Source organism: Lethenteron reissneri, chromosome 6 (assembly GCF_015708825.2).
Source record: "Lethenteron reissneri isolate LAM-NWPU_2019-01 chromosome 6, ASM1570882v1, whole genome shotgun sequence".
Lineage (NCBI taxonomy): Eukaryota > Metazoa > Chordata > Hyperoartia > Petromyzontiformes > Petromyzontidae > Lethenteron > Lethenteron reissneri.
This window is the reverse complement of record NC_083784.1, coordinates 5,728,979-5,752,731: the sequence shown is the minus strand read 5'-3', so window position 1 is coordinate 5,752,731 and position 23,753 is coordinate 5,728,979. Positions and strand designations below refer to the sequence as shown.

General features: G+C 48.2%; 1 protein-coding gene across 3 annotated transcripts in view; it reads right to left on the bottom strand.

The window, feature by feature from the left end:
• Nucleotides 1–23,753, bottom strand: part of FIG4 (FIG4 phosphoinositide 5-phosphatase) — a 32,194-nt gene that overhangs the window by 6,693 nt on the left and 1,748 nt on the right. For 2 of the 3 annotated variants that reach the window (XM_061571056.1, XM_061571062.1), the window contains exons 2-20: nucleotides 22,389–22,459; nucleotides 20,165–20,263; nucleotides 17,559–17,694; nucleotides 17,151–17,307; nucleotides 16,026–16,076; nucleotides 15,547–15,725; nucleotides 14,281–14,412; nucleotides 13,699–13,799; nucleotides 13,419–13,581; nucleotides 11,900–11,997; nucleotides 10,735–10,868; nucleotides 10,221–10,337; nucleotides 10,067–10,112; nucleotides 9,549–9,697; nucleotides 7,721–7,887; nucleotides 6,953–7,091; nucleotides 3,645–3,703; nucleotides 1,205–1,367; nucleotides 645–734 (exon numbers count right to left, since the gene is read on the bottom strand). In XM_061571056.1, the coding sequence (XP_061427040.1) occupies nucleotides 645–734; nucleotides 1,205–1,367; nucleotides 3,645–3,703; nucleotides 6,953–7,091; nucleotides 7,721–7,887; nucleotides 9,549–9,697; nucleotides 10,067–10,112; nucleotides 10,221–10,337; nucleotides 10,735–10,868; nucleotides 11,900–11,997; nucleotides 13,419–13,581; nucleotides 13,699–13,799; nucleotides 14,281–14,412; nucleotides 15,547–15,725; nucleotides 16,026–16,076; nucleotides 17,151–17,307; nucleotides 17,559–17,694; nucleotides 20,165–20,263; nucleotides 22,389–22,451 (2,243 nt within the window). In that variant the 5' untranslated portion in view covers nucleotides 22,452–22,459. The remainder of the gene's footprint in view (nucleotides 1–644; nucleotides 735–1,204; nucleotides 1,368–3,644; nucleotides 3,704–6,952; nucleotides 7,092–7,720; nucleotides 7,888–9,548; nucleotides 9,698–10,066; nucleotides 10,113–10,220; nucleotides 10,338–10,734; nucleotides 10,869–11,899; nucleotides 11,998–13,418; nucleotides 13,582–13,698; nucleotides 13,800–14,280; nucleotides 14,413–15,546; nucleotides 15,726–16,025; nucleotides 16,077–17,150; nucleotides 17,308–17,558; nucleotides 17,695–20,164; nucleotides 20,264–22,388; nucleotides 22,460–23,753) is intronic. The other variant, XM_061571061.1, reaches the window with a different exon arrangement.

Sequence of the window (23,753 nt, the reverse complement as noted above, 5' to 3'; positions counted from 1 at the left end):
AGTCACGTAAAAGGAAAATTATAAAAATAAAACATAATAAAATAATTCTCACGAGTTCTCTCATGAGAATTATTTTATTATGTTTTATTTTTATTATTTTATTATTTTTCTTCTACGTGACTTTACCGAAAGAACCAAGAATATTATAGAACTGCGTAGAATTGCGTAAGCTGTTCCATACCAGGGCCCCCTGGACCGAAAGGAGCTAAAAAAAAAGTCTTTGGCATTTGAGCACAGGTGTCTGGGATGGATGCAAGGGACTGCATATCATGGCAAGATAGGATATGCAACACAGTAGTCTGGATGAGCGCATGGCAGACCAAGATTTGTAGATGTCATGAGGAACAAGGGCTGCACTGTGTGGTACGTGCGGGATGGGGAGGGCCGATTTCAAAGACCAAAGAGTAAGGCCTCAGCACAGATGGTGGGATAATGTTTAGGGCACATCTTGAGGGTCGATTGTCTACTGTGCAAACAGCTGCTGGATCCGGCGAAGGGTTGACAGCATTGCCAAGGTGTGTTGGCAATCGATGGCTTGGCCACGATAACATTTTGATCGAGATTGATTTGATAACCGCACAACATACATAAAAGTCACGTGTGTACACAGTGAACGCATCCTTTAAGCGTAAAAACCAGGACACCTCAGCGAAGGAGAGCTCTTGCTGGTCTCTTCAGGTTTCCGCACGATGAATGGGCTTGGATTTATGGACGCCCCCTTGGGCATGAAGTCTCTGAAACAACACAGCAACATCCATTCAGACCGACACTGCAACCTCAACTCACACAGTAACAAACTTTAATTCGGATCAACAGCATTGGCCAAGATAACCTGCTTACCTTAGGCAGTGACGTGGCCGAGTGGCAACACGTTAGCTACTTGTTGCAGATGTTCACAGTTCGAATCCAGCGGCTGCCCTGGGTATTACTGTTGACGTCATTCGGAAGACTAGGCCATTGTATGCTGGCGTCAGGATCCAAATATGGCAAAATCAATGATCACCCACAAATTATCTCAACTGGAATTATACATAGCAGCAAACATCACCCACCCCCACCCCCCCCCGCTGGCAGACTACTTCCACAGGTAACGCTCGAAAATGAGACTCATCCCGGGTCTCTTGAGTTCTCACCTGGTGAAACCAAAATCATCTTAGAACTCCAAACATCATTCTTGGCCGAGGTGGCGGTGCAGGCCACTCACCGGGTGGAGCAAGGCATCGTGAAGGCGAAGGTTTCTTCGAGGCAGGTCAGCTGATGAGGCTGGAAGAACTCGGTGTAAACGTCCGTCTCCTCATCCTCCTCCTCGGCGCCTTCGCCCAGGCAATCGGACCCCGCGGGCTGATTACCCGTCTCTTGTCCTGCACCTGCAGGAGATCGGGCTCAACGTCAATTATCTTACGTCAGTTCAATTCAACCCCCCCCCCCACCCCCCTATCGTCCCCGCAGCTGCTCTTAGTTTTGACAAATTTTACCTCTCCATGGTTCTTTGCACCATTTTACAGCCGTCAATAAATATTTTCGATCAATGTTCATGTTTCTCATCAAAGTTGATCAATGTACACCGATGAAAGTATTTCTTTCTGGCACAGAGTCAGGAATCGGTGCGTGCATTAACTGGGTAATGAAAAGCCACGTTAAGCAGTGCCTAAGAAGAAACATTTTAGCCATGGGACCTTTTTGCCAGTATCAAAAATTACGAAAAATACGAATAGCTTTTACGCTTTCTGGCAATAAAACAGGAGATGTTAAGATGTTTAAACACCAAATAGAAACCTTTTGCAAGGCATGAAATCTACATTAACCACACAAAACATGCAAACGAACACGCTCTGATATAATATATGCACTGTCTTTGAAACTGATTGTCCTACACCAGAGACAGTCTTGTTCATGGCCTTGTCTCACCAGCGTTAGACCAGAGATCACCAAAAGGCCAACAGTACAAAGACAATGCAGATATTATCAGGACATGTTTGTTTACAGATGTTCACAGTTGCCTTGCAAAAGGTGTCTAGGTGGTGTTTGAGCATCTTAACATCTCCTGTTTTATTGCCAGAAAGCGTAAAACGGGCCCCCCTCGTCACACGGCGTCACAAAAAGTCAGACCTCCCCCCCTCAAATATGACGTCATAAAGCTCTGCCCACCCCCTCCCCCCAAAACCATATTTCCATTTTGAAAATAAAACATGCTTCAAATCGCTTTAAACTATTGTCATTGTAGTGCGTATTTAATGTGGCGCTGCACTCTGATGCTGTAGGAAAAAACATTTATTAAAAAGTCTATTTAATTAAGTAGAACGTGTTGTCTATATTTATTTAAAGTTGCGCATTTTGATGTGACGTCACATTTCTCAAACCCCCCCCCCTCGTCACACATCGTCACAAATGTCTGACCCCCCCCCCCCCACCCCACTAGGTGCGTGACGTCATTTATGGACGGCCCCAAACCTATTCGTATTTTTCGGAATTTTTTATACTGGCAAAAAGGTCCCATGGCTAAAATATTTCTTCTTCGGCACTGCTTTATGTGTCTTTTAATTACCCAGTTAATCCACGCACCGATTCTTGTAACTGTGCCTTTTATTAAAACGGAATGAAAATGGCACTTTACGCAAATCCTCAAGTGATCTGCACAGATTCACCCCAATTGTCCAATGCCGGCGGTGTTAGGCACTGCGGCTGGAGACTGGGGTCTCCAAAGACGAAATTGCTACTGGTAGCTAGAAGTGGGCATCCTGCAGAAGAGCTGTAAGTTACGGGAGGAGGAGAGATGCGTTAACGCAGGAGGTCAAGAGACATTGCTTTGTAAGGGCATATTTTTGATGGGCTTTCGAATAAAAAAACAGAATAACGCGTTTGAGTATAAATACAATAATATTTTAAACAGGAATAGTACGGTATGGATCAGAGAGCTGGTCTCATAGGAACCTAAAAAAAACGTTTCTTACAATTGACCTCGGGTGGCCGAGATGGATGCTAGCAATGTTGTGGCAAGATATAAATCCAGAATTGTTGTAAATGTAATTATGCAATATAGGCCGCACTGGGTGGGACGCATGAAAGATGAGGGATGGAAAATTGCCAACACAGACATTGGAGTGGTATCCACAGGTGTGGCGACAAAGGGAAGACCTAAGGCTATGGAAGGCGGGATTACTGCGAGGGCAGATCTTTGAGATGGCTGTGTGTCAGCATACTGCGCAGCAGCTGAGGGATCTGGCAGAGAGGAGAGAGAGCGTTGGCAATTTCGTGTGTAGTAGGGATGGCGGACTTTGACGACTTTGGCCACAAAAACATGTTGATCTTATAATTGGTTTTTTACCCTTCTATCTGGCAGCAAAACTGACACCTTTTTTACAAGGAGTCATGTTTACATGGACCACAATACCTGCAGTCACAATGCAAACAAAAACACAACTCTGATAATGTGCACTGTCCTTGAAGTTGATTGGTCCACACCCGAGACAGCTTTCCTTAGAGCCTAGTCTCACATGGGTTGCAACCAGATGACGCCAGATAGAAGGGTAAAAAAACAATTATCATATTTTTACTGGCAAATCAGGATCCAATGATGTTGATCTTACCCCACGAAACCAACTCTCAGCTTCCCGAAATGCCGGCGACGAGCGGGGGAGACTCACGTGGAACGTAGGGCAGTGGAAGACATGAGAGTAGCACCGGAGACCACCAGCGGGTGTAGCTGCCACAGAAACACGCACATTTCGCTGAACGCGCCCGTTCCCGCCGGATCTCGGGAGCTGAGCGGATTGAAAATCCTAGTTTCTGGGAGTACCAGCTGTTGCAGGCTTAAGCTACACACACGGTGGCCAGGAGATGGAATTATCTGTGCTGAGCTTTTGAGTATCCAGGATAACTCTCGATTATCCGTGCTAATGACGGGGAGGACGGCCGCGGATAATTCAAAATCTCCGGATAATCCAAAAATATAAATGTTCCACGGATCTCGATGCCAAAAAACATATTTGCCCACGCAGACAACTCGGCTCCACGAAGTGGATAGCAGAGCCACGCCAATCAACATCAATCAAACCGCCTCCACTGTTGTAAAGGTATGGCAACTACTGCACTGTAGAGGCGATCACGTGCATTTCGGATTAACCGGAGCCGCATATTTTCTCTCGGTTTAAGCACGTGACTTGCAATACACACATGTCCGAGAATAACGACGAATTAACTGTTTTTAGAGGTTTCAATTTTAAGCTTTCGTGACTGCAGGGATTCATATTCAGCAAGAAAATGTTCTTGCAAAAAAAATGTTCTTGCTGTGGTTTTCACACCTGACGATGATTGCGCTTTGTGTGTTGCAATCGAAACGTCGTGAGAATTTTAGTTTCATTTTAATTATTTTATTATTTCCCTTCTACGTGACTTTACCGAAAGAACCAAGAATATGAATCCCTGCAGTCACGAAAGCTTTAAATCAAAATCTTAACACCTGTTTTGTTGCCAGAAAGGGTAAAAATTATTCTTACACGAAAGTCTACTGTATATGGTTTCCTCCCACAAGGCAAACATTCCTTAAAGGAAGTGGCCAAACAACCAAACACAGAAACCTCCTGAACAATTGTCTTGAGACTCAGTGACATGTTCTGGGAAAATATTACTCATATTATTACTAATACGTGCAGGGTCTGTGTAACGCACAACAGAAGTGATGTAAAACCCTGTATTAAGACTATCACACTGCGTTAACATCTTCTACCATTTCGGCTGTGGGATCTAACATAAAATTCACTCTTTTCTAGTGCTAACACACCTTCGCATCTGTCACATACATAATCTAATGATTGTCATGATTAACTTGATGCAGCGTCATTCATACAGATTGGGTCTCACGGGCGCAGAGGAACCACAGACCAAGCTGAAAGGTTTCCAGGCAACACCAACACTTGCTCTGCAGTTCTCTACATAATAAGATGTTTTCAACCAATTAGTGAGTCTTCATACATGCGGAAGGAAACCGGAGGACTCGGAGAAAACCCACACATGCAAGAGGGCAACACTCCATTCCATACAGAAGGGACATATCCTCTTTTCGTATGGCCGATGTAGATGCAGATCAACAACTACAAATTCACATTAAGGTGGCTCAAGCCAGACAACCATGTCAGCTGGTGCAGCAGAGTAGCGTATCATCTTCTTAGGTTTTTTCGGTAAAGTCACGTAGGTAAAAAATAAAATAAATAATAAATAATATAAATAATTATAGAAATAAATAATAATGAATCCTTGCAGTCACGAAAGCTTCAAATCTAGAATAGCAGATCATCGCTGTGACGTCTCCTTCGTATATTTGTGGATCGGGGCATTGCATCGTTCCACACTGGACAGATGACATCGGTCAACACTTTGCTATACTCCATTCGGCTTCGCGAGCCAGGATATTGTACCTTGATGCCCACAAAGGAAGTCGCGCAACATGTTTCCCTTTCCACCAACCCTCACCTCCACAGTGTAGAATTACAGGGGTGTGCCACCAAACCTGTAGGGAACGGGGGTCCATTTAATCCCTTAAGGGAATGACATCCAATTCATTGGCTTGTGGCACGTGTTCAGTGTGCCTAGACTCCAAAGAGCTCTCTGTCACAAGGACGTGTCCCTGCCAACCGGTGCCAACGCATACGCCGATATTCTTGGTTCTTTCGGTAAAGTCACGTAGAAGGGAAGTAATAAAATAATAAAAATAAAACATAATAAAATAATTCTCACGACGTTTCGGCCACAATGCAAGCAGCCGTCCTCAGGTGAAGAAACAGGTCTGTCGAGAAGACAGCGTCTGAATTTGTATTATTATTATTATTTTATTACTTCCCTTCTACGTGACTTTACCGAAAGAACCAAGAAGATGAATCCCTGCAGTCACGAAAGTTTTAAATCGAAGCATACGCCGATGTCATGAGCAGCCGCCTCCAATAGGGCACGCAAGACTGCATAGCCGCAGTCTTGAGACGAAATGTGAAATTGCATCTTGTGGGACTAACAGGAGAGACAGGAAACACCGCAAATCACTACAAATAAAAGCAAGTGAACATCAGCTGGAAATTTGTGACGAGAATACATCCCTATGAATGGACAGATCCTTTCGATTTAAAGCTTTCGTGACTGCAGGGATTCATCTTCTTGGTTCTTTCGGTAAAGTCACGTAGAAGGGAAGTAATAAAATAATAAAGATGAAACATAATACAATAATTCTCACGACGTTTCGGCCACAACGCAAGCAGTCGTCCTCAGGTGAAGACCAGGTCCTTCGGGGAGACAGCGTCTGAATGTCTCCCCGACAGACCTGTTCTCCACCTGAGGACGGCTGCTTGCGTTGTGGCCGAAACGTCGTGAGAATTATTTTATTATGTTTTATTTTCATTATTTTATTACTTCCCTTCTACGTGACTTTACCGAAAGAACCAAGAAGATGGATAGATCCTGCGACTGAAAATCAGCCGAGACGGAGGAAACACACACACACGATGGACGCATACAGGAGAAAATGCCGTGGGATTGGGGCGCACAACAGGAAATCTAATTCGACAGTCTGCACAAGACCCAGGCCGTGAGAATCGTGGACAAAATCGACTAGAATCCTCCCCATACTCTCAGTTCTTTCAGTAAAGTCACGTAGGTAAAAAAATGAAATTAAAATTAAAATAAAATAATAAAATCAGTGATTTTATTATTTGATTTTTACCTATGTGACTTAATTACGTGACTTCATTAAAATAAAAGAATAAAATCAGTGATTTTATTATTTTATTTTTATTAATTTGAATTTCAAATTTTTTTTACCTACGTGACTTTACCGAAAGAACTGAGAGTATGAATTCTTGCAGTCACGAAAGCTTCAAATCTAGAATAGAATCCTCCCCATTTGCAGAGTTCACCTATCCGCTTCAACGATTCAACATGCGGATTCAGCGGACGGAAGGGCACACACCTGCGCAGCGCGGAAGGGAGGCGGGTGGCATCCGTGTGGTGGAGGTAGTAATCCGTCGTGAGCTCCCACAGATGCAGCCTCCCATCCCGAGGCACAAACATCCCCAGGAACAGGTTCATTGCATCCTGCTTCTCAGCGTCTGCGCAGCGGGGGAGAGGGGTGGGGGGGTCGGGTCACGAACACAACCCGTATGCGAGTCCACGCACGCGAAGAGTACGAAACGATTTGCAGTCGTGGATTGCAGCGCGTCGCGATGCTACTCGTGGCTGCAGCAGTCACGTGGGTGGATCGCGCGCAATGCATCGTCGGTCATTTCGTACACGCACAACCACACAGTTGTGTATCAGTCTAACGAGGAGCCAAAAAATATCACATACATGGTCTAAAGTCCAGTTTGCGAGAACATTTTTCATTGATTAGCATCACATACCTGTCATCCCATACGGTTTACCTGTATTCTTGTACAGGGAAATTGAGTTTTCAGGTCCACACGGCATGCAGCCGTTTCAATACGGGCACAAAAAATATTTTTGTAGGATGAACGTTGAGATTTACAAGAGCACGGGGTGACCAATAAGGTCTGAATTGGTCTGTAATAAGGTAGGGCAACTGATAAGGGGTTGACAGGTATGCATCATATACTCCTGCAGGGCACATGCACATGAATGCAAAGCAGGCCCCACACGCACGGCGAAGCGTCTAGCCATGTGCATTGCGATTGGCATTGCCTGAAAAGCGTCTAGCCGTGTGCATTGCGATTGGCATTGCCTGAAAAGGCGTTGCTGTAGTAGCGGGAGAGCGTCTGCATGATGTCCCGCGAGTGTGAGGTCCACGGCGTCAGCTTGCGGTAAGTCTTGACACGGTGCACCAGCTGGGAGCCTCCGTACTGCAGGGCCAGCGTGTCACCATGGTCTTCGTACAACTCCTCCAGTATCCTGTAACACGACAACATCCAATAGCCACAAGGAACGTCTCAATGCACAGGCGACAGTTGTGTGCACATGCTGGTCACATTTATATGCTTCCGCTTATGACATTTTTAGTTAATTTAGTAAATTATTTTTGTAATGTATTTATAATATAATTTTTATGCTGAGTGTCTGCTACTGCTGTGTCCTGTGCAAAGCTTTGAGCTCCTTGATTAAAAGCGCTATATAAATGTAATTATTTACGATTAAATTTCGATTTAAAGCTTTCGTGACTGCAGAGATTCATCTTCTTGGTTCTGTCGGTAAAGTCACGTAAAAGGGAAATAATAAAATAATAAAAATAAAACATAATAAAATAATTCTCACGACGTTTCGGCCACAACGCAAGCAGCCGTCCTCAGGTGAAGAAATGTATGATTATTATAAGCACAAAACCTCAATTGTATGCCCAAATCTCAATGCAGGGTGTATGACCAGAGTGGATATGATCTCTGCGATGTGGTGACGTGGTTGGTGCTGTTTGTGTGCGAACACTTCGCTCGCATACTGCCTTGCTCTTTAGAACAGCATCCAACTTGAGGTCACAATTGAGACATCTTTGCTGTGCTAGATGTCATTGCTAACCTGAGCGCAAGACTAAGAATTAGGACGTCTTAAGGCATGTGCCCTTAATCCAGCGAGTTGGATCACGCGAGACTGGAGCCATTGGTGCTATGGTGAGCAGATTTATGGCAGGCTGCGGCAGCTTTGAGTATCCGCCCTTTTCTCAGCGTGTGGGATTTCTTTGGGCACTCCTGTTCATTCCCACATGCAATGCTGCTGATGAAGTTCAACAACATAAGGAAACAAAATAAACATCATAGGCAGGGGCCCACCTGCCTATGATGTTTTCCAAGGCAAGTTTTCCAAGTTAAAATAAATAATTACACTAGCATAGCTTGGAAGATATGATGAGGCAGCAGTGGTTGTGGAGTGGTCTCCATTTACTTGATACAGCGAGCGTGCTGTGACGGTTCCACCTGAAGACGGAGGCTTGTGTTGCCTCCGAAACGTCGTGATTTTTATTTTATTTTAATTAAATTTTTTACCTACGTGACTTTACCGAAAAAACCCAAGAATATGGTCTCCACGAGTCCGTTGACCAAGGGAAAGACCTAAGAGCAGGCGCTGGGATACTATTAGCGCAGATCCTGAAGGTCTCGTTGCCAACTGTGCAGCAGCTGCAGGATCTGCAGCGGCGGAGAGCGTTGCAGAGGTGTGTTGACATCTTGATCTTGAAAATGCCAACCCATAGCCGCAGATGCTATGTACACATGCGTGTAGGTGTATGCACTCAAAGTGTGCGCAGTGTTCTTTGGGTCTTTCGGTAAAGCCACGTAGATAGAACAATAATAAAATTATCATGACGTTTCGATTTGCAACACAAGCAATCGTCATCAGGCAGCTCTCTCACTATATTTTTTCACCTGCTGACGATTGCTTGTGTTGCGATCGAAACGCCGTGATAATTTTGTTATTTTTCTATCCACGTAGCTTCACCGAAAGACCCAAAGAATACGAATTCCTGCAGTCACGAAAGCTTTGAGTCAAGATTTGTGTGCAGTGTGTTCAGGGTTCCATACGTAGCTGTGCGCATGTGCATGGTAGCCCGTGCGTGCACTCCATACCTGGCAGCGTCGGTGTCAAGCTCCAGCTGTGGACTGCCGAGCACTCCCAGAGCGTACAGCTGATATGCGAGCGCACACTTTCCAACCATGAACTGTGCAGTGTTGGTGCGGTCCAGACAGTCGACGCAGTTAGTCCGTAGTACTCCTGTCTGTTCACACACGATAACACTATATTACTTTGCGCATGCCTTGATAGAAAACGTTTGAAAACTTGCATAAAAAACGCACACACACAAAAAACGCACACACACAAAACTAGCATAAAATACTCCAATATATAGCTTTCAGTTTACTGTCATTGCCAACACTATCCACAGCATGTCCTTATCTTATCATCAACAGTCATGATTAATCCACAGCCGGATGAAGCCCTCCCCATGCCACCGCCACCACCTCCCGTGATCTTGCGATGCAACAATAAATCCAGCACCACGTGCTCACGTGTTGTACATTTCCAATTGCTCCACTGCTCTCTCAATGTGGTGTACAGAGCTGACAACAGGGTTATGAGCGAGCACCTGTAACTGTCGACCAGCCATCCTTAGTCCCCCGATCTCATCCAATCTGCTCACCGACACACACACACAGAGATTCAGAGACGCAGTTAAACACTAACCCCACGAGACTCACCTCCTCCACCAGGTGCCGGGTGTATCCCTGGTTGTCCCTCACCTCTCCTCGAGGTGCAGAGCGTTGCAATAGTAGCTCCGCTTGTTCATGAAGAAACCCGTCTTCCTGAGAACTCCCTCCGCAATGTCACTCAGCTTGTCCAGCACGTTCACATGCTTCCTGCAGCACACAACAAAAACATCGACAAAAAACAAACCTAAGCAGCACATCCACAACGATCGCCGCAACGAACACGACCACAACCGGGCGCACGAGTCGGTGTGTGCGCCCCGTACACATCGTAAAAGCTGATTTAAAGCTTTCGTGACTGCGGGGATTCATCTTCTTGGTTCTTTCGGTAAAGTCACGTAGAATGGAAAGAATAAAATAATAAAATAAGACAGACGCTGTCTCCCCGACAGACCTGGTCTTCACCTGAGGACGACTGCTTGCGCTGTGGCCGAAACGTCGTGAGAATTATATTATTATTTTATTATTTCCATTCTACGTGACTTTACCGAAAGAACCAAGAAGCTCGTAAAAGCTGTCGGGTGCGAGCCGTGCGCGTGGCCTCCACCTCTTGCTGTACTTGGCCATGTCCCACGCGATATAGTGGATGTGGTGCTCAGGGGGGAGGAAGAGGTTCAGGTAGCCGACGGCCGCCAGCAGCTCCTCGCTCAGCAGGCTCTCATGGCGACGCTTCTCGTGACGCTTCTCGCACAAGCAAAGGACGCACGCACACCAGCATGCAAAGACAAAGATCCCCCGTATAGCCTTAACAGACTGTCGGGGGAAGTGCTGTTTGCAAGCGCCTATGAAAGCCGGAACGGCACACGAGGGGGTGGGTGGCCAGCACCACGCCCGGCCGCCTTTCTCTCCCTAGTGGCGATGTTTACTCATTTGAGGCCGAGTAGAACCTAGGGGAGGCCCAGAACCGATTCAGATAATCGTCACTGGTGTTGGACTTGAGCGGGAATCGAACTCGGGTCCCCGGGTTCGTAGCGCTGAGCGCTAACCACTACGCCACCGCTCCCCACACACACACAGATGCATACATGTGCACTTACACATGATGCTACACCACACACACACGCACCTCTATAAATATACAAAGACCCCCTGTATAGCCTTAACAGAATTTTGGGACAAGTGCTGTAAGCGAGCACATACGAAGGCAGGCACGGCACGCGAGGGGGTGGGTGGCCAGAACTACGTCCAACAAGCTTCGCCTCCCCAGAGTTGATGGCACACCAAACCAGGTATTAATTTAAGGCTGAGTTGACATAGAAGAGGCCTAGGATCGATTCAAATATCCGCCACTTTTGTTACTGGTCGTGAGTGTAAAGCAGACTGGGGTTTGCTGGGTTCCATGCACACGCACACGGTGGCCAGATGTTAACTAGCTCGCCTGGTCTACAGGAGGTCATGAGTTCGATCCCGACCCTGACGCCTGTCTATTTGGAGCTTGAATGTTCTCCCCGTGGTCTTCCGGGCTTTCCCTCCGCATTTAGAAACATGCGTTTAGAGTGTTGGCTACTGTAAATTTCCACATGCTCAGCGACTTCATTTGTGGCCAGGTCGTTTCTGAAAAAAGCTATACAACTCAGTGGGCCTCACCTGCTAAAATAAATATGTTTTTTTAGTTTAGTACATCTCCTGGCACAGGTGTGCCTTGTACATGGCACTGCCACGGCATGTACGAGGTGTACGGTGCTCTGCGCACGAAATGCCTCCAGGATCACCTTGACCAGGTTGAGGATGACGATGGGGGAACCAAATCGCTGCAGCATCTGATCAAAATGCAGCCCGGCCACCAGCATGTACGGGTCTGCCTGATCCACTGGGAAACAAGGGCAAGACAGCAGCTAGCATTGGATATTTGCTTTAAAAAAACAGCAACAGCAGCAATCACAGTTGACATAACTTAATAACGTAGATTTTGATATAAAGCTTTCGTGACTGCAGGGATTCATCCTCTTGGTTCTTTCGGTAAAGTCACGTATAAGGGAAATAATAAAATAATAAAAATAAAGTCTAATACAGTGATACCTCGGTTCACGAACGGTTCGGTTCACGAACAACTCGGTTCACGACCAGAAAATTTCATAAAAATATGCTTCGGTTCACGAACTCCGCTTCGGTTCACGAACAGGAACCGCGCCCATTTTTATGCTAATTTCAGGCTGTCACATGGTCGTGATTTATTGTAACGGGAGTGAGCAATGCAAAATCAGCCGAGGGAGTACCCGCCTCCTCCTCCTCCTCCTCGTGGGCTCGCGACACGTGGTGCGCCCGCCTCTTCTGCCCTTCACGCGCAGGCTACACGCGCGCGCGGACGCACGCACGCGCGCACGCGCATGCACGCGCGCGCACCCCGGAATGAGCGGAGAGGCACACATGCGCCAGCTGTGACAGTCATCCCTCTTCACCTAAAAATAAAAAAACCCCGAGCGATGGATTTTTTTCCACGTATTTTCGTCAGCGTTGACCACAGCCCCCCGAAACGATCTCTCCTTGAAAAATCCATTATGCAGAAATGGAATGAGTGCCATGACTTTTTTGAAAAGCACCACCCCAACATAGCTGTCACGAACAGAGTGTTAAATCTCATGAATGATAATGTGGTCTCTCATTTCCGGAGGGTTATGCAGTACTACAGCAATGTGTATTGTCATTTGTTTCATATTTTTGTGCTTCAAAAACCAAAAAAAAAGGTCAGAACGGATTAACCGGATTTACATTGAACCCTATGGGAAAATGTGCCTCCGTTCACGACCAATTCGTTCACGACCAGAGTCATTTCACGAAATAAGTTCGTGAACCGAGGTATCACTGTAAAATAATATTTTATTAATAAAAAATAAAGCATAACAAAATCATATATTATTTTATTGTTTTATTTTTATTATTTCCCTTCTCCGGACTTTACCGAAAGAACCAAGAAGATTAATAACGTAGGTTTTTTCAAGTCATTATCATGATGGGTAATTGATTTTGGGTTAGACCTCCAAATGATCTCATGACCGCATCTGTGTCATTAAGAAACCTCCATGACCGGACACAGCCAAACAGATCGTCCCATGGACGCAACCGGTTTTAAAACTCGCCAATCATCGTCGCTTTAGCTCATCGGGCGAGCTGACGACCAAATGCCCACAAAACACATCTCGCGGTTTGATGCGTTTCTCTTGAAAACTGCGGCAAGTCATCGCCGGGGACAAGATGCGGGCAGCGAAGAGCAAGTGCACGGGCAGGACGCACGCGTGATGGGTGGCTTGGGGATCATGGAGGAGATATCCTGGGACCAGTGCAGCGGCACGGAGCCACGCAGCTGCACGTAGGAGGAGAAGCGGCCGTGGGCGAAGGTCATCACCGAGGCGTCCTGCACGATCTGCTCCGTCTCCACCTCGTTCGCCACATCCCCCTGGTGCGGTGACAAAATTGTCGCCATCACAGGTGTCACCGCGGCGCACGGCTTCCGCGGAGCGGCTTAAACGAGTCGGCGAACGATTAGACGCGACGTAGTGGAAATTTCCGGCACCTCGGAGTTTGCTCCCCTCTTGAGAAATCTTGTCCCGGCAAAGCGAGCAGAGCGGCGCGCGATGAGGGTTATGTAGACTGGCCGTCCGTACACGACGAGCTCTGAAGGTCGGAGATCAAGGGAAACACACAAAGTCTCTGCACGACTTACACCTGCCACACAAACGGTGAACTTCCTTTGCACCGTACGTAGCCGACCGTGCTAATTCCACTCCCCCACACCGTCTCGTCACAAAAGTGACTCCGTGCTCATATCAACATTCATGTGGTGTTCATCTCCAGTTTAGAGCCCTGAGCAAGTAATGGAAATTCCACATTCCTGTGGCGGGAGCGTGCCTATCCATAGGACAACCAAGTGGTACTGATTTTGGAGGTCAGATGAGCTGAGTCAACTCCCAACCAGGATATTAACTTGCAGCCTTCCGATTGCGACCTGCTCATTGTACCACCAAGCCACTTGGCCGGTTACGCTTACAAAATGCTCGGACACAAGCGCCGCACAGTGCTCGACATGCCGTTGAAGTTCCACAGGAGACTCTATCGATTGATTGGAGGGGAGAGGCACGGGGTTAGGACAGGATACTGGATTGTGCACAAAATCCATGTGTGATGTGCAGGACCCAATCTGGATGGACGCTCCCTTGGAAGGTCTCGAGCAGAAAACTGTTCCACACATACTTCTTGCACGAAGCGCAGCGCACGCCGGACCTGCTGCCTGCGCACCCCACACAGTGACACACACCACACGGGGAAGGATGTGGCGAGGTGACACACAGCACACGGGGACGGACGCTGACGAGGTGACACAGCACACAGTGACACACACCACACGGGGAAGGACGCTGACGAGATGACACACACCACACAGGGACGGACGCTGAAGAAGGGACACACCACACAGCGACGGACGCTGGGGAGGTGACACACCACACAGCGACGGGCGCTGGGGAGGTGACACAGCACACAACGACGGACGCTGGGGAGGTGACACACCACACAGCGATGGACGCTGGGGAAGTGACACACCACACAGCGACGGGCGCTGGGGAGGTGACACAGCACACAACGACGGACGCTGGGGAAGTGACACACCACACAACGACGGACGCTGGGGAAGTGACACACCACACAGCGACAGACGCTGGCGAGGTGACACAGCACACAACGACGGACGCTGGGGAGGTGACACAGCACACAGCGACGGACGCTGGTGAGGTGACACAGCACACAGCGACGGACGCTGGGGAGGTGACACAGCACACAGCGATGGACGCTGGGGAGGTGACACAGCACACAACGACGGACGCTGGCGAGGTGACACACCACACAGGGACGGATGCTGGGGAGGTGACACAGCACACAGCGACGGACGCTGGGGAAGTGACACAGCACACAACGACGGACGCTGGCGAGGTGACACACCACACAGGGACGGATGCTGGGGAGGTGACACAGCACACAGCGACGGACGCTGGGGAAGTGACACAGCACACAGGGAAGGACGCTGGTGAGGTGACAGCACACAGCGACGGACGCTGGCGAGGTGACACACCACACAGGGAAGGACGCTGGCGAGGTGACACAGCACACAGGGACGGACGCTGGCGAGGTGACACACCACACAGGGAAGGACGCTGGTGAGGTGACACAGCACACAGCGACGGACGCTGGCGAGGTGACACACCACACAGCGACAGACGCTGGGGAAGTGACACAGCACACAGCGACGGACGCTGGGGAAGTGACACAGCACAAAGCGACGGGCGCTGGCGAGGTGACACAGCACACAACGACGGACACTGGGGAAGTGACACACCCCGTGTCATATGGAGTGAGTGACTCCCCGTACCATGCGAGTGGTGTGGGGCCAACCCCTCTTCCTCGAAGATGTCAAAGCTGCTGGGCGGGGCGCGGTGGCTCAGTGGGAGGACGGACGCTTGGGTTGCGGATGTGGAGGGGGGGGTGTCTAGCGCCGTACCCAACATTGTAAGATTGTACTGGAGCGAGTGCGTGAGGTTGTAGCTGTAGCTGTGGTGAAGAAGACGACACGCAGGAGCTGTTACAGAAAATCAGTAGCCGTGGTCATTATTCACGAGGTATTGTGGGAGCTTTCATATCACTGGCAAACAGCCGTAATTAACAATACAATAAGAAAGGGTGCCTTTCTCAATAAGCCATTGCAGTGCACAGTCAAAAAAGGCACTGCATATCCTGACATAAAATACAGTAATGCTGAAGTCATGAGCAAGATTTAGAATCTGTTACTCTTATTTACCGTTGTATTTGTAAACTATGTCCTTGTTGTCTACATACAAGTAAGTGCATTACCTAAAATAGAAGTTGCTTGAGAGGTCCACATTTTGGAAAATCTTCACATATCTGAAACACAGCAAGAACCATGTTAGCGATTCTATTCCTGGATGAAACACTCCCAATCTGAGCATCGCAAACTCTGCTCAGAGCATGACCATGCTTCCTGCAGCTGTACTGAGTCCATGGGACCAGACCAGACCAGACGCTTTGCTTGATGGTGCCACCTGGGGTGGGTAGATCTTAGTGACGCGGCTCAGCGGTTTGTTAGAGGTTCGCGGTTTAGGATCCCACGGGCCGCCCTGGTTAATAGTTCGAGCATAGTAACCATAAAACAAACATTGTCCGCTTCACAGTGGCTGGTAAAGATCCCGCGATGTCATTCAAAGAGTAGGCCATTGTGTGTCGACATGGTGAAAATGTAACCTCGCTCTCCCCTACCGCAAAACTACTGCAGACTACGTGAAGCACAGTGCCTACGTGATAGCCTTGCGCTTAATGGTGTGAAAACCGAACTATACTCGTGATTTGACCCGATTCAGAGAAACCGATTATCCGCACGTGTGCAAGAAAAGTGAAGTCGTGTGTGAGAACACCCATTGAATAACGCGTCACAAGTTTCACCCACTGCACAGCTGACATTCCATAAGCTCAGTGAAAGCGCTCTTGGCGCCAAACCACAAGTGTTTGATATTTTTTTTAAAGCAGAGAGTAACACTCCTAATGTAATACATTTAATTATACCAAACATTAAAGCTCCACACAGGCTTATAGATTCAATGACATCCGGTGTCAATTGTTTTTCTTCCCTGTAGTAGTTTACAGATTCATCTTCTTGGTTCTTTCGGTAAAGTCACGTAGAAGGGATATAATAAAATAAAATTTCTTGCTGTGGGTTTCACACCTGATGATGATTGCTTGTGTTGCAATTGAATCGTCATGATAATTTAATTGGTTAATTTATTATTATTTTATTATTTCCCTTCTACGTGACTTTACCGAAAGAACCAATAATATGAATCCCTGCAGTCACGAAAGCTTTAAATCGAAAAATGAAAGACAGCTTTCGACTCGGTTATAGACGTGGGAGAGGGGGGGGGGGGGTTTGGCGCTTGAATAAAAAAAGGAGGAATCCAAAGGTACCTGGCTTCATCTGGGTGGCTGACGCGCACAGATTCGTGGGGGATGTACGTCATCACGGTGTCCTCAATCTTGTAGATGCTGTGGCCCCCGATATCGGCCACCTTGCGACGCTTAGTAATGAGCACCATGTAGTAGCCCTCCAGGAAGCGCACAAACCCTTAAGGAGGCAACGCACAATGCAGCACACAACTGTGGAACACGATCCCAGTAAAGCACTCACCACGGCACACGGTGCATAACGAAACACACCGCAATGCAGCTCCCAACACAGCAAACCGATGCAGCACAACACAACGCACTGAACATCGCACAGCAGAGCGCCAACGCAACTACAACTCGGCTAGCAACACGGCGAACGACGCAAGACACACACGGGTAAATGCTCGCTACCGTAGCGCCGAGTCTTACCGACGATGCCGTGCGCAGTTGTGGCACGAGAAAGGCCCGGGAGGCCGAGGAGGGGCCCTCTCGCGCCGGAGCGAGCACGGTTGCCCAGGTCGAGGCGGCCCAACAGATCACGCACCTCTGCCTCGCTATACACGTGCTGCATCAAGCACAGGTCACACACAACATTTAGATTGAAAGCTTTCGTGACTGCAAGGATTCATCTTCTTGGTTCTTTCGGTAAAGTCACGTAGAAGGGAAATAATAAAATAATAAAAATAAAACATAATAAAATAATTCTCACGACGTTTCGGCCACAATGCAAGCAGCCGTCCTCAGGTGAAGAACAGGTCTGTCGGGAAGACATTATTTTATTATGCTTTATTTTTATTATTTTATTATTTCTCTTCTACGTGACTTTACCGAAAGAACCAAGAAGATCCCACGCAACAGCGAGCGTCAGTGTCCTTCGAAATAACGTGGGTGGGTAAAACAGTGCCCCGTATATATAAAACAAATTTTTGTAAAAATTATGAAAATGTATAAATAAGCAAATCAACTGAACAGCGTGCAACGAATTTAGCATTTTCACAATCTGAATCAATCTCCATTTAGTAGGCAGCCCCGCTGGCAAAATGAGCCACTGAGCAGATCACGCAGCAAGCTACATGGCATGTAAAAATGCAGGCAGAGCTCACTCGCCTGCGTCATGAGCTAGGCCCACCACCGGGCTCTGTGCGTTCATGGGAACGCAGCACGGACCACGTCTATTGAAGTCTGGCGACATGCTGGAGTGGTACAGTGAGCATCGTAGATATTTTCGAACAGCTGCCAGCATTACAAATCCACATGAACGTGTGGGGCCACTGCATCCGATGTGAAACTCAAAACACTGGACACAATATGCATTTTCTTGGTTCTTTCGGTAAAGTCACGTAGAAGGGAAGTAATAAAATAATAAAAATAAAACATTTTTATTATTTATAAAACATTTTTATTATTTTATTACTTCCCTTCTACGTGACTTTACCGAAAGAACCAAGAAGATGAATCCCTGCAGTCACGAAAGCTTTAAATCGAAACATTAATATACATTTGTTAATATTTATTACGAATTATCGGTTGACTTTATTTAACCTTGGCAACTGCACAAGCTGCTCTGCACTCAGGCCCCAGGGTTCATTTGAAAGGTTATCAATTCATCTTCTTGGTTCTTTCGGTAAAGTCACGTAGAAGGGAAATAATAAAATAATAAAAATTAAACATAATACAATTATTCTCACGACGCTTCAGCCACAACGCAAGCAGCCGTCCTCGGGTGAAGAACAGGTCTGTCGGAAAGACAGCGTTTTGTTGTGGCCGAAATGTCGTGAGAATTATTTTATTACGTTCAATATGCATTTTGCCGCTCAGCGGGTTGACGGAGGTCAAAATGCGCACGACGTTCACTGGCATGTGCACGGCGCGTGAGGAGGCAGCATTTATACAGCAAGCAAATAGGTCACGTGTGTGTGCACAGTCACACAAGCGGGGAACACATGTCACAGGGTGTGCAGGACACACCGAGGGATCAACACGTGTAGGGTACGCAGTACACAGGGAGGGGAACACATGAAGAGTACGCAATACACAGAGAGCGGGATCACACGTGTAAGGTACGCAGTACACGGGGAGCAGGATCACACGTGTAAGGTACGCAGTACACGGGGAGGGGAACACATGAAGAGTACACAACACACGGGGAGAGAACCACACGTGTAGAGTACACAGTACACAGGGAGAGAACACGTGGAGAGTACGCAGTACACAGGGAGGGAACACACGTGTAGAGTACACAGTGCACGGGGAGGGAACACGCGTGTAGAGTACGCAGTACACAGGGAGAGAACACGTGTAGAGTACACAGTACACAGGGAGAGAACACACGTGTAGAGTACACAGTACACAGGGAGAGAACACGCGTGTAGAATACGCAGTACACGGGGAGAGAACACACGTGTAGAGTACATAGTACACAGGGAGAGAACACGCGTGTAGAGTACGCAGTACACAGGGAGAGAACACGTGTAGAGTACATAGTACACAGGGAGAGAACACGCGTGTAGAGTACGCAGTACACAGGGAGAGAACACGTGTAGAGTACACAGTGCACGGGGAGGGAACACGCGTGTAGAGTACGCAGTACACAGGGAGAGAACACGTGTAGAGTACACAGTACACAGGGAGAGAACACACGTGTAGAGTACACAGTACACAGAGAGTGAACACGCGTGTAGAATACGCAGTACACGGGGAGAGAACACACGTGTAGAGTACATAGTACACAGGGAGAGAACACGCGTGTAGAGTACATAGTACACAGGGAGAGAACACACGTGTAGAGTACATAGTACACAGGGAGAGAACACGCGTGTAGAGTACATAGTACACAGGGAGAGAACACGCGTGTAGAGTACATAATACACAGGGAGGGAACATTAGTGTAGAGTACGCAGTACACAGGGAGGGAACACACACATATTCTGAACTGTTTAGCACCAACAGAGTACACAGTACACAGGGAGGATACACACATGAAAAGTACGCAGTGCACGGGGAGGGAACACACGTGCTGAGTACATGAAAGGCACCTTGTCATCACTGAGGCTCAGCTCACGTGGCTCAGTGCGGTCAATCTTGAGCACTCGGAACTTGGAACCTGCGTCGTTGGAGCCCACGAGGAAGAACCTCTGAAACAAACCGAGTCCCACCGCGCCTGTCAACGCAACATACCAACGCGGCTCTCGGACAGCATCGGTTTCTTGCCGCAACGTTAATCCGGCCCAGCAAATTCTGCCACGTGTCCGTGTTTTGTTTTCAATGTCCTACGTCTGTTTTCCTCAAACTCAGTCTGCAGTCTGTGTGTTCTACTAACACACGTTCAAATGCCCCCGCGTGTCTGTGCACGACTGTACACGGTATTGTGTCTGTGTGTTTGTGCATGAATGTGCAAAGGAAAGCGTGGCACTTGCTATACCCCGTGCTACAATTGCACTTTCCCAGGTTCAATTCGTGGCCAGGTACCTGTCAATTATACAATACAGTCTTCAATTATATACTATCTCTTTTGCAGCTGCATTTCCAGAAACTTTTAAATAAACTTTCGATTTTGAGAGAAAAACAAATATGTGCATTATACATTTAAAAAATACAGTAATTAAAATAAGGTTTAGGCTTTTCCAGGAGATTTAGATTTGCAGAGCAAAGGGGGTCTTGCAGGGAGAAAAGTGTGATGTGTGTGGTAATAGTTTCAGAGGTGCTCGCTAACAGCACTTGCCCCACCATTATGTTAAGGCTATACGGGGGATATTTGTCTTTGTGCGAAGTGGGAAGCAATGGTGTAGCGGTTAGCGCTACGCTGCACTACGAACCAGTGGCGGCTCCTGCAAAATCTCTCAGGGGGGGCAAATGTCTGGATGATTGATAAGGATAAGGTCCACCCATGCAATGGATAAATTAACAGCTTAAGCATGTAAAGGCAACTTCACTTCTTTAATATTAATGAAAAATAAAGTGATTCTTACAATACATCTTGTTTGTTTCTATACTCACTATTAAAACAAACCACTCAAGTTTATTCTATTAAAGATTCCACTTGGTGGCGATAAATTATATTGTTGGATGAAACGTGCTTACGTATGATGACGTTAGCACGTATGATGACGTAAGCACGTTAGGGCGAGCCCTCCCGGAAGCCATAGAGAATGCATTGGAGCGCCCGCCGTTCGAAAAAAAACATCTTTCAATGTAAGTCTATAGGGCCACTCGGGGCGATTCTCAGCCGGAGTGAAATCGCCCAAAAAGAGGCGGTACTCCACAGAACGTGACATGACGCTGATTGGACTATATCCAGAGGCTGCAGTGACGGCTAGCGTGACTCTGTGGTTGAATGACATTGGTGGTGCGTCGCCCAATCGCCCTAATGAAGAAACCGCCCCTGCTACGAACCCAGCGAGCCGAGTTCAATTCCCGCTCAAGGCCAACACCAGTGACGATTATCTGAACCGGTCACGGGCCTCCCCTAGATCGACTCAGTGAGTACCTGATGCGGTGTGTAAACATCGCCACGTGGGAGACAAAGGCGGGCGGGCGTGGTGCTGACCACCCACCCCCTCGTGTGCCGTGCCGCCCTTCATAGGCGATCGCAATCAGCACTTGCCCCAACAGTTTGCCAAGGCTATATGTGGGATCTTTGTCTTTGTGTGAAGAGTTGACGTGTGGAGTAATTAACTCAGGCACCAGCCCACGAAGAACTCTGAAGACAGTCACAGCGATCTTGTTATACTCAGTCCGACATTTGATCTGCACCTAGTGGAGTTGGCATTGGAACCTAGTGTGTGTGTGTGTGTGTCTCTTCGAGTCTAGGGGCCGTCCATAAATGACGTCACGCGATTTTGGACGATTCTTGACACACCCCCCCTCGTCACACGGCATCACAAAAAGTCAGACCCCCCCCCTCAAATATGACGTCACAAAGCTCTGCCCACCTCCCCAAAAAATAAAACATGCTTCAAATCGCTTTAAACTATTGTCATTATAGTGTGTATTTAATGTGCCGCTGCACTCTGATGTTGTAGAAGAAAACATTTATTACAAAGTATATTTAATTAAGTAGAACGTGTTGTCCGTTTTCATTTAAAGTTGCGCATTTTGATGTGACGTCACATTTCTCAAACGCCCCCCTTCCTCGTCACACATGGTCACAAATGTCTGACCCCCCCCCCCAGGTGCGTGACGTCATTTATGGACGGCCCCCTACTGCACGTCGCGAGACAACACAAGGCCGATGATGACGGGACGTGGTCCACCGCTCACCGCGCGAGTTTCGTACAGCACCAGCTTCTGCACCGAGCTGATGATCGGACAGGCGTCTGCCATGACGCCACCTGGAGAGACAGACAAAGTGGCGGCATCAGCCCACAACGAACTCTCTGCTGCTGCTGCTGGGGTGGAAAGAACGTTGCCTTCGTCGCTTTCACCGAGCACTCGAGGCGTATTCAGCCGGTGTTTCCGTGACCGCTGGGAGCCGTGCTGGCTCGGGTCACTAAACAAGAGAGCCATGCTGGCACGGGTCACTAAACAAGAGAGCCGTGCTGGCACAGGTCACTAAACAAGAGAGCCGTGCTGGCACGGGTCACTAACCAAGAGAGCCGTGCTGGCACAGGTCACTAAACAAGAGAGACCCGTGCTGGCCTGGGTCACTAAACAAGAGAGCCGTGCTGGCACGGGTCACTAACCAAGAGAGCCGTGCTGGCACAGGTCACTAAACAAGAGAGCCGTGCTGGCACAGGTCACTAAACAAGAGAGACCCGTGCTGGCCTGGGTCACTAAACAAGAGAGCCGTGCTGGCACGGGTCACTAACCAAGAGAGCCGTGCTGGCACAGGTCACTAAACAAGAGAGCCGTGCTGGCACAGGTCACTAAACAAGAGAGACCCGTGCTGGCCTGGGACACTAAACAAGAGAGCCGTGCTGGCACGGGTCACTAACCAAGAGAGCCGTGCTGGCACGGGTCACTAAACAAGAGAGCCGTGCTGGCACAGGTCACTAAACAAGAGAGACCCGTGCTGGCCTGGGTCACTAAACAAGAGAGCCGTGCTGGCACGGGTCACTAACCAAGAGAGCCGTGCTGGCACAGGTCACTAACCAAGAGAGCCGTGCTGGCACAGGTCACTAAACAAGAGAGACCCGTGCTGGCCTGGGACACTAAACAAGAGAGCCGTGCTGGCACGGGTCACTAACCAAGAGAGCCGTGCTGGCACGGGTCACTAAACAAGAGAGCCGTGCTGGCCCCGAGTATCTGTCACCGATAACCATGATTGTTATTAGTAGTAGTATAATGATTGTTATTGTAAGGCGATGTCTGTCAACGCACTATCACATCACTACTACTCATTGGTCAACGGCATTTGACAGCAACATCAGACAATGCAGCAGCAGTGTTCGGTAGCAGTTTGATTCGCCTCACCAGAATAATCTTCACCCTCACCGCCCTCCTCACCCTCCTCACCCCCTTCACACCCTCACCCCCTCACCCCCCCCCTCACCCCCCCCCTCACCCCCCTCCTCACCCCCCTCACCCCCATCCTCACCCTCCTCACCCCCTTCACACTCTCACCCCCCTCACCCTCACCCCCCTCACCCCCCTCACCCTCACCCCCCTCACCCCCCTCACCCCCCT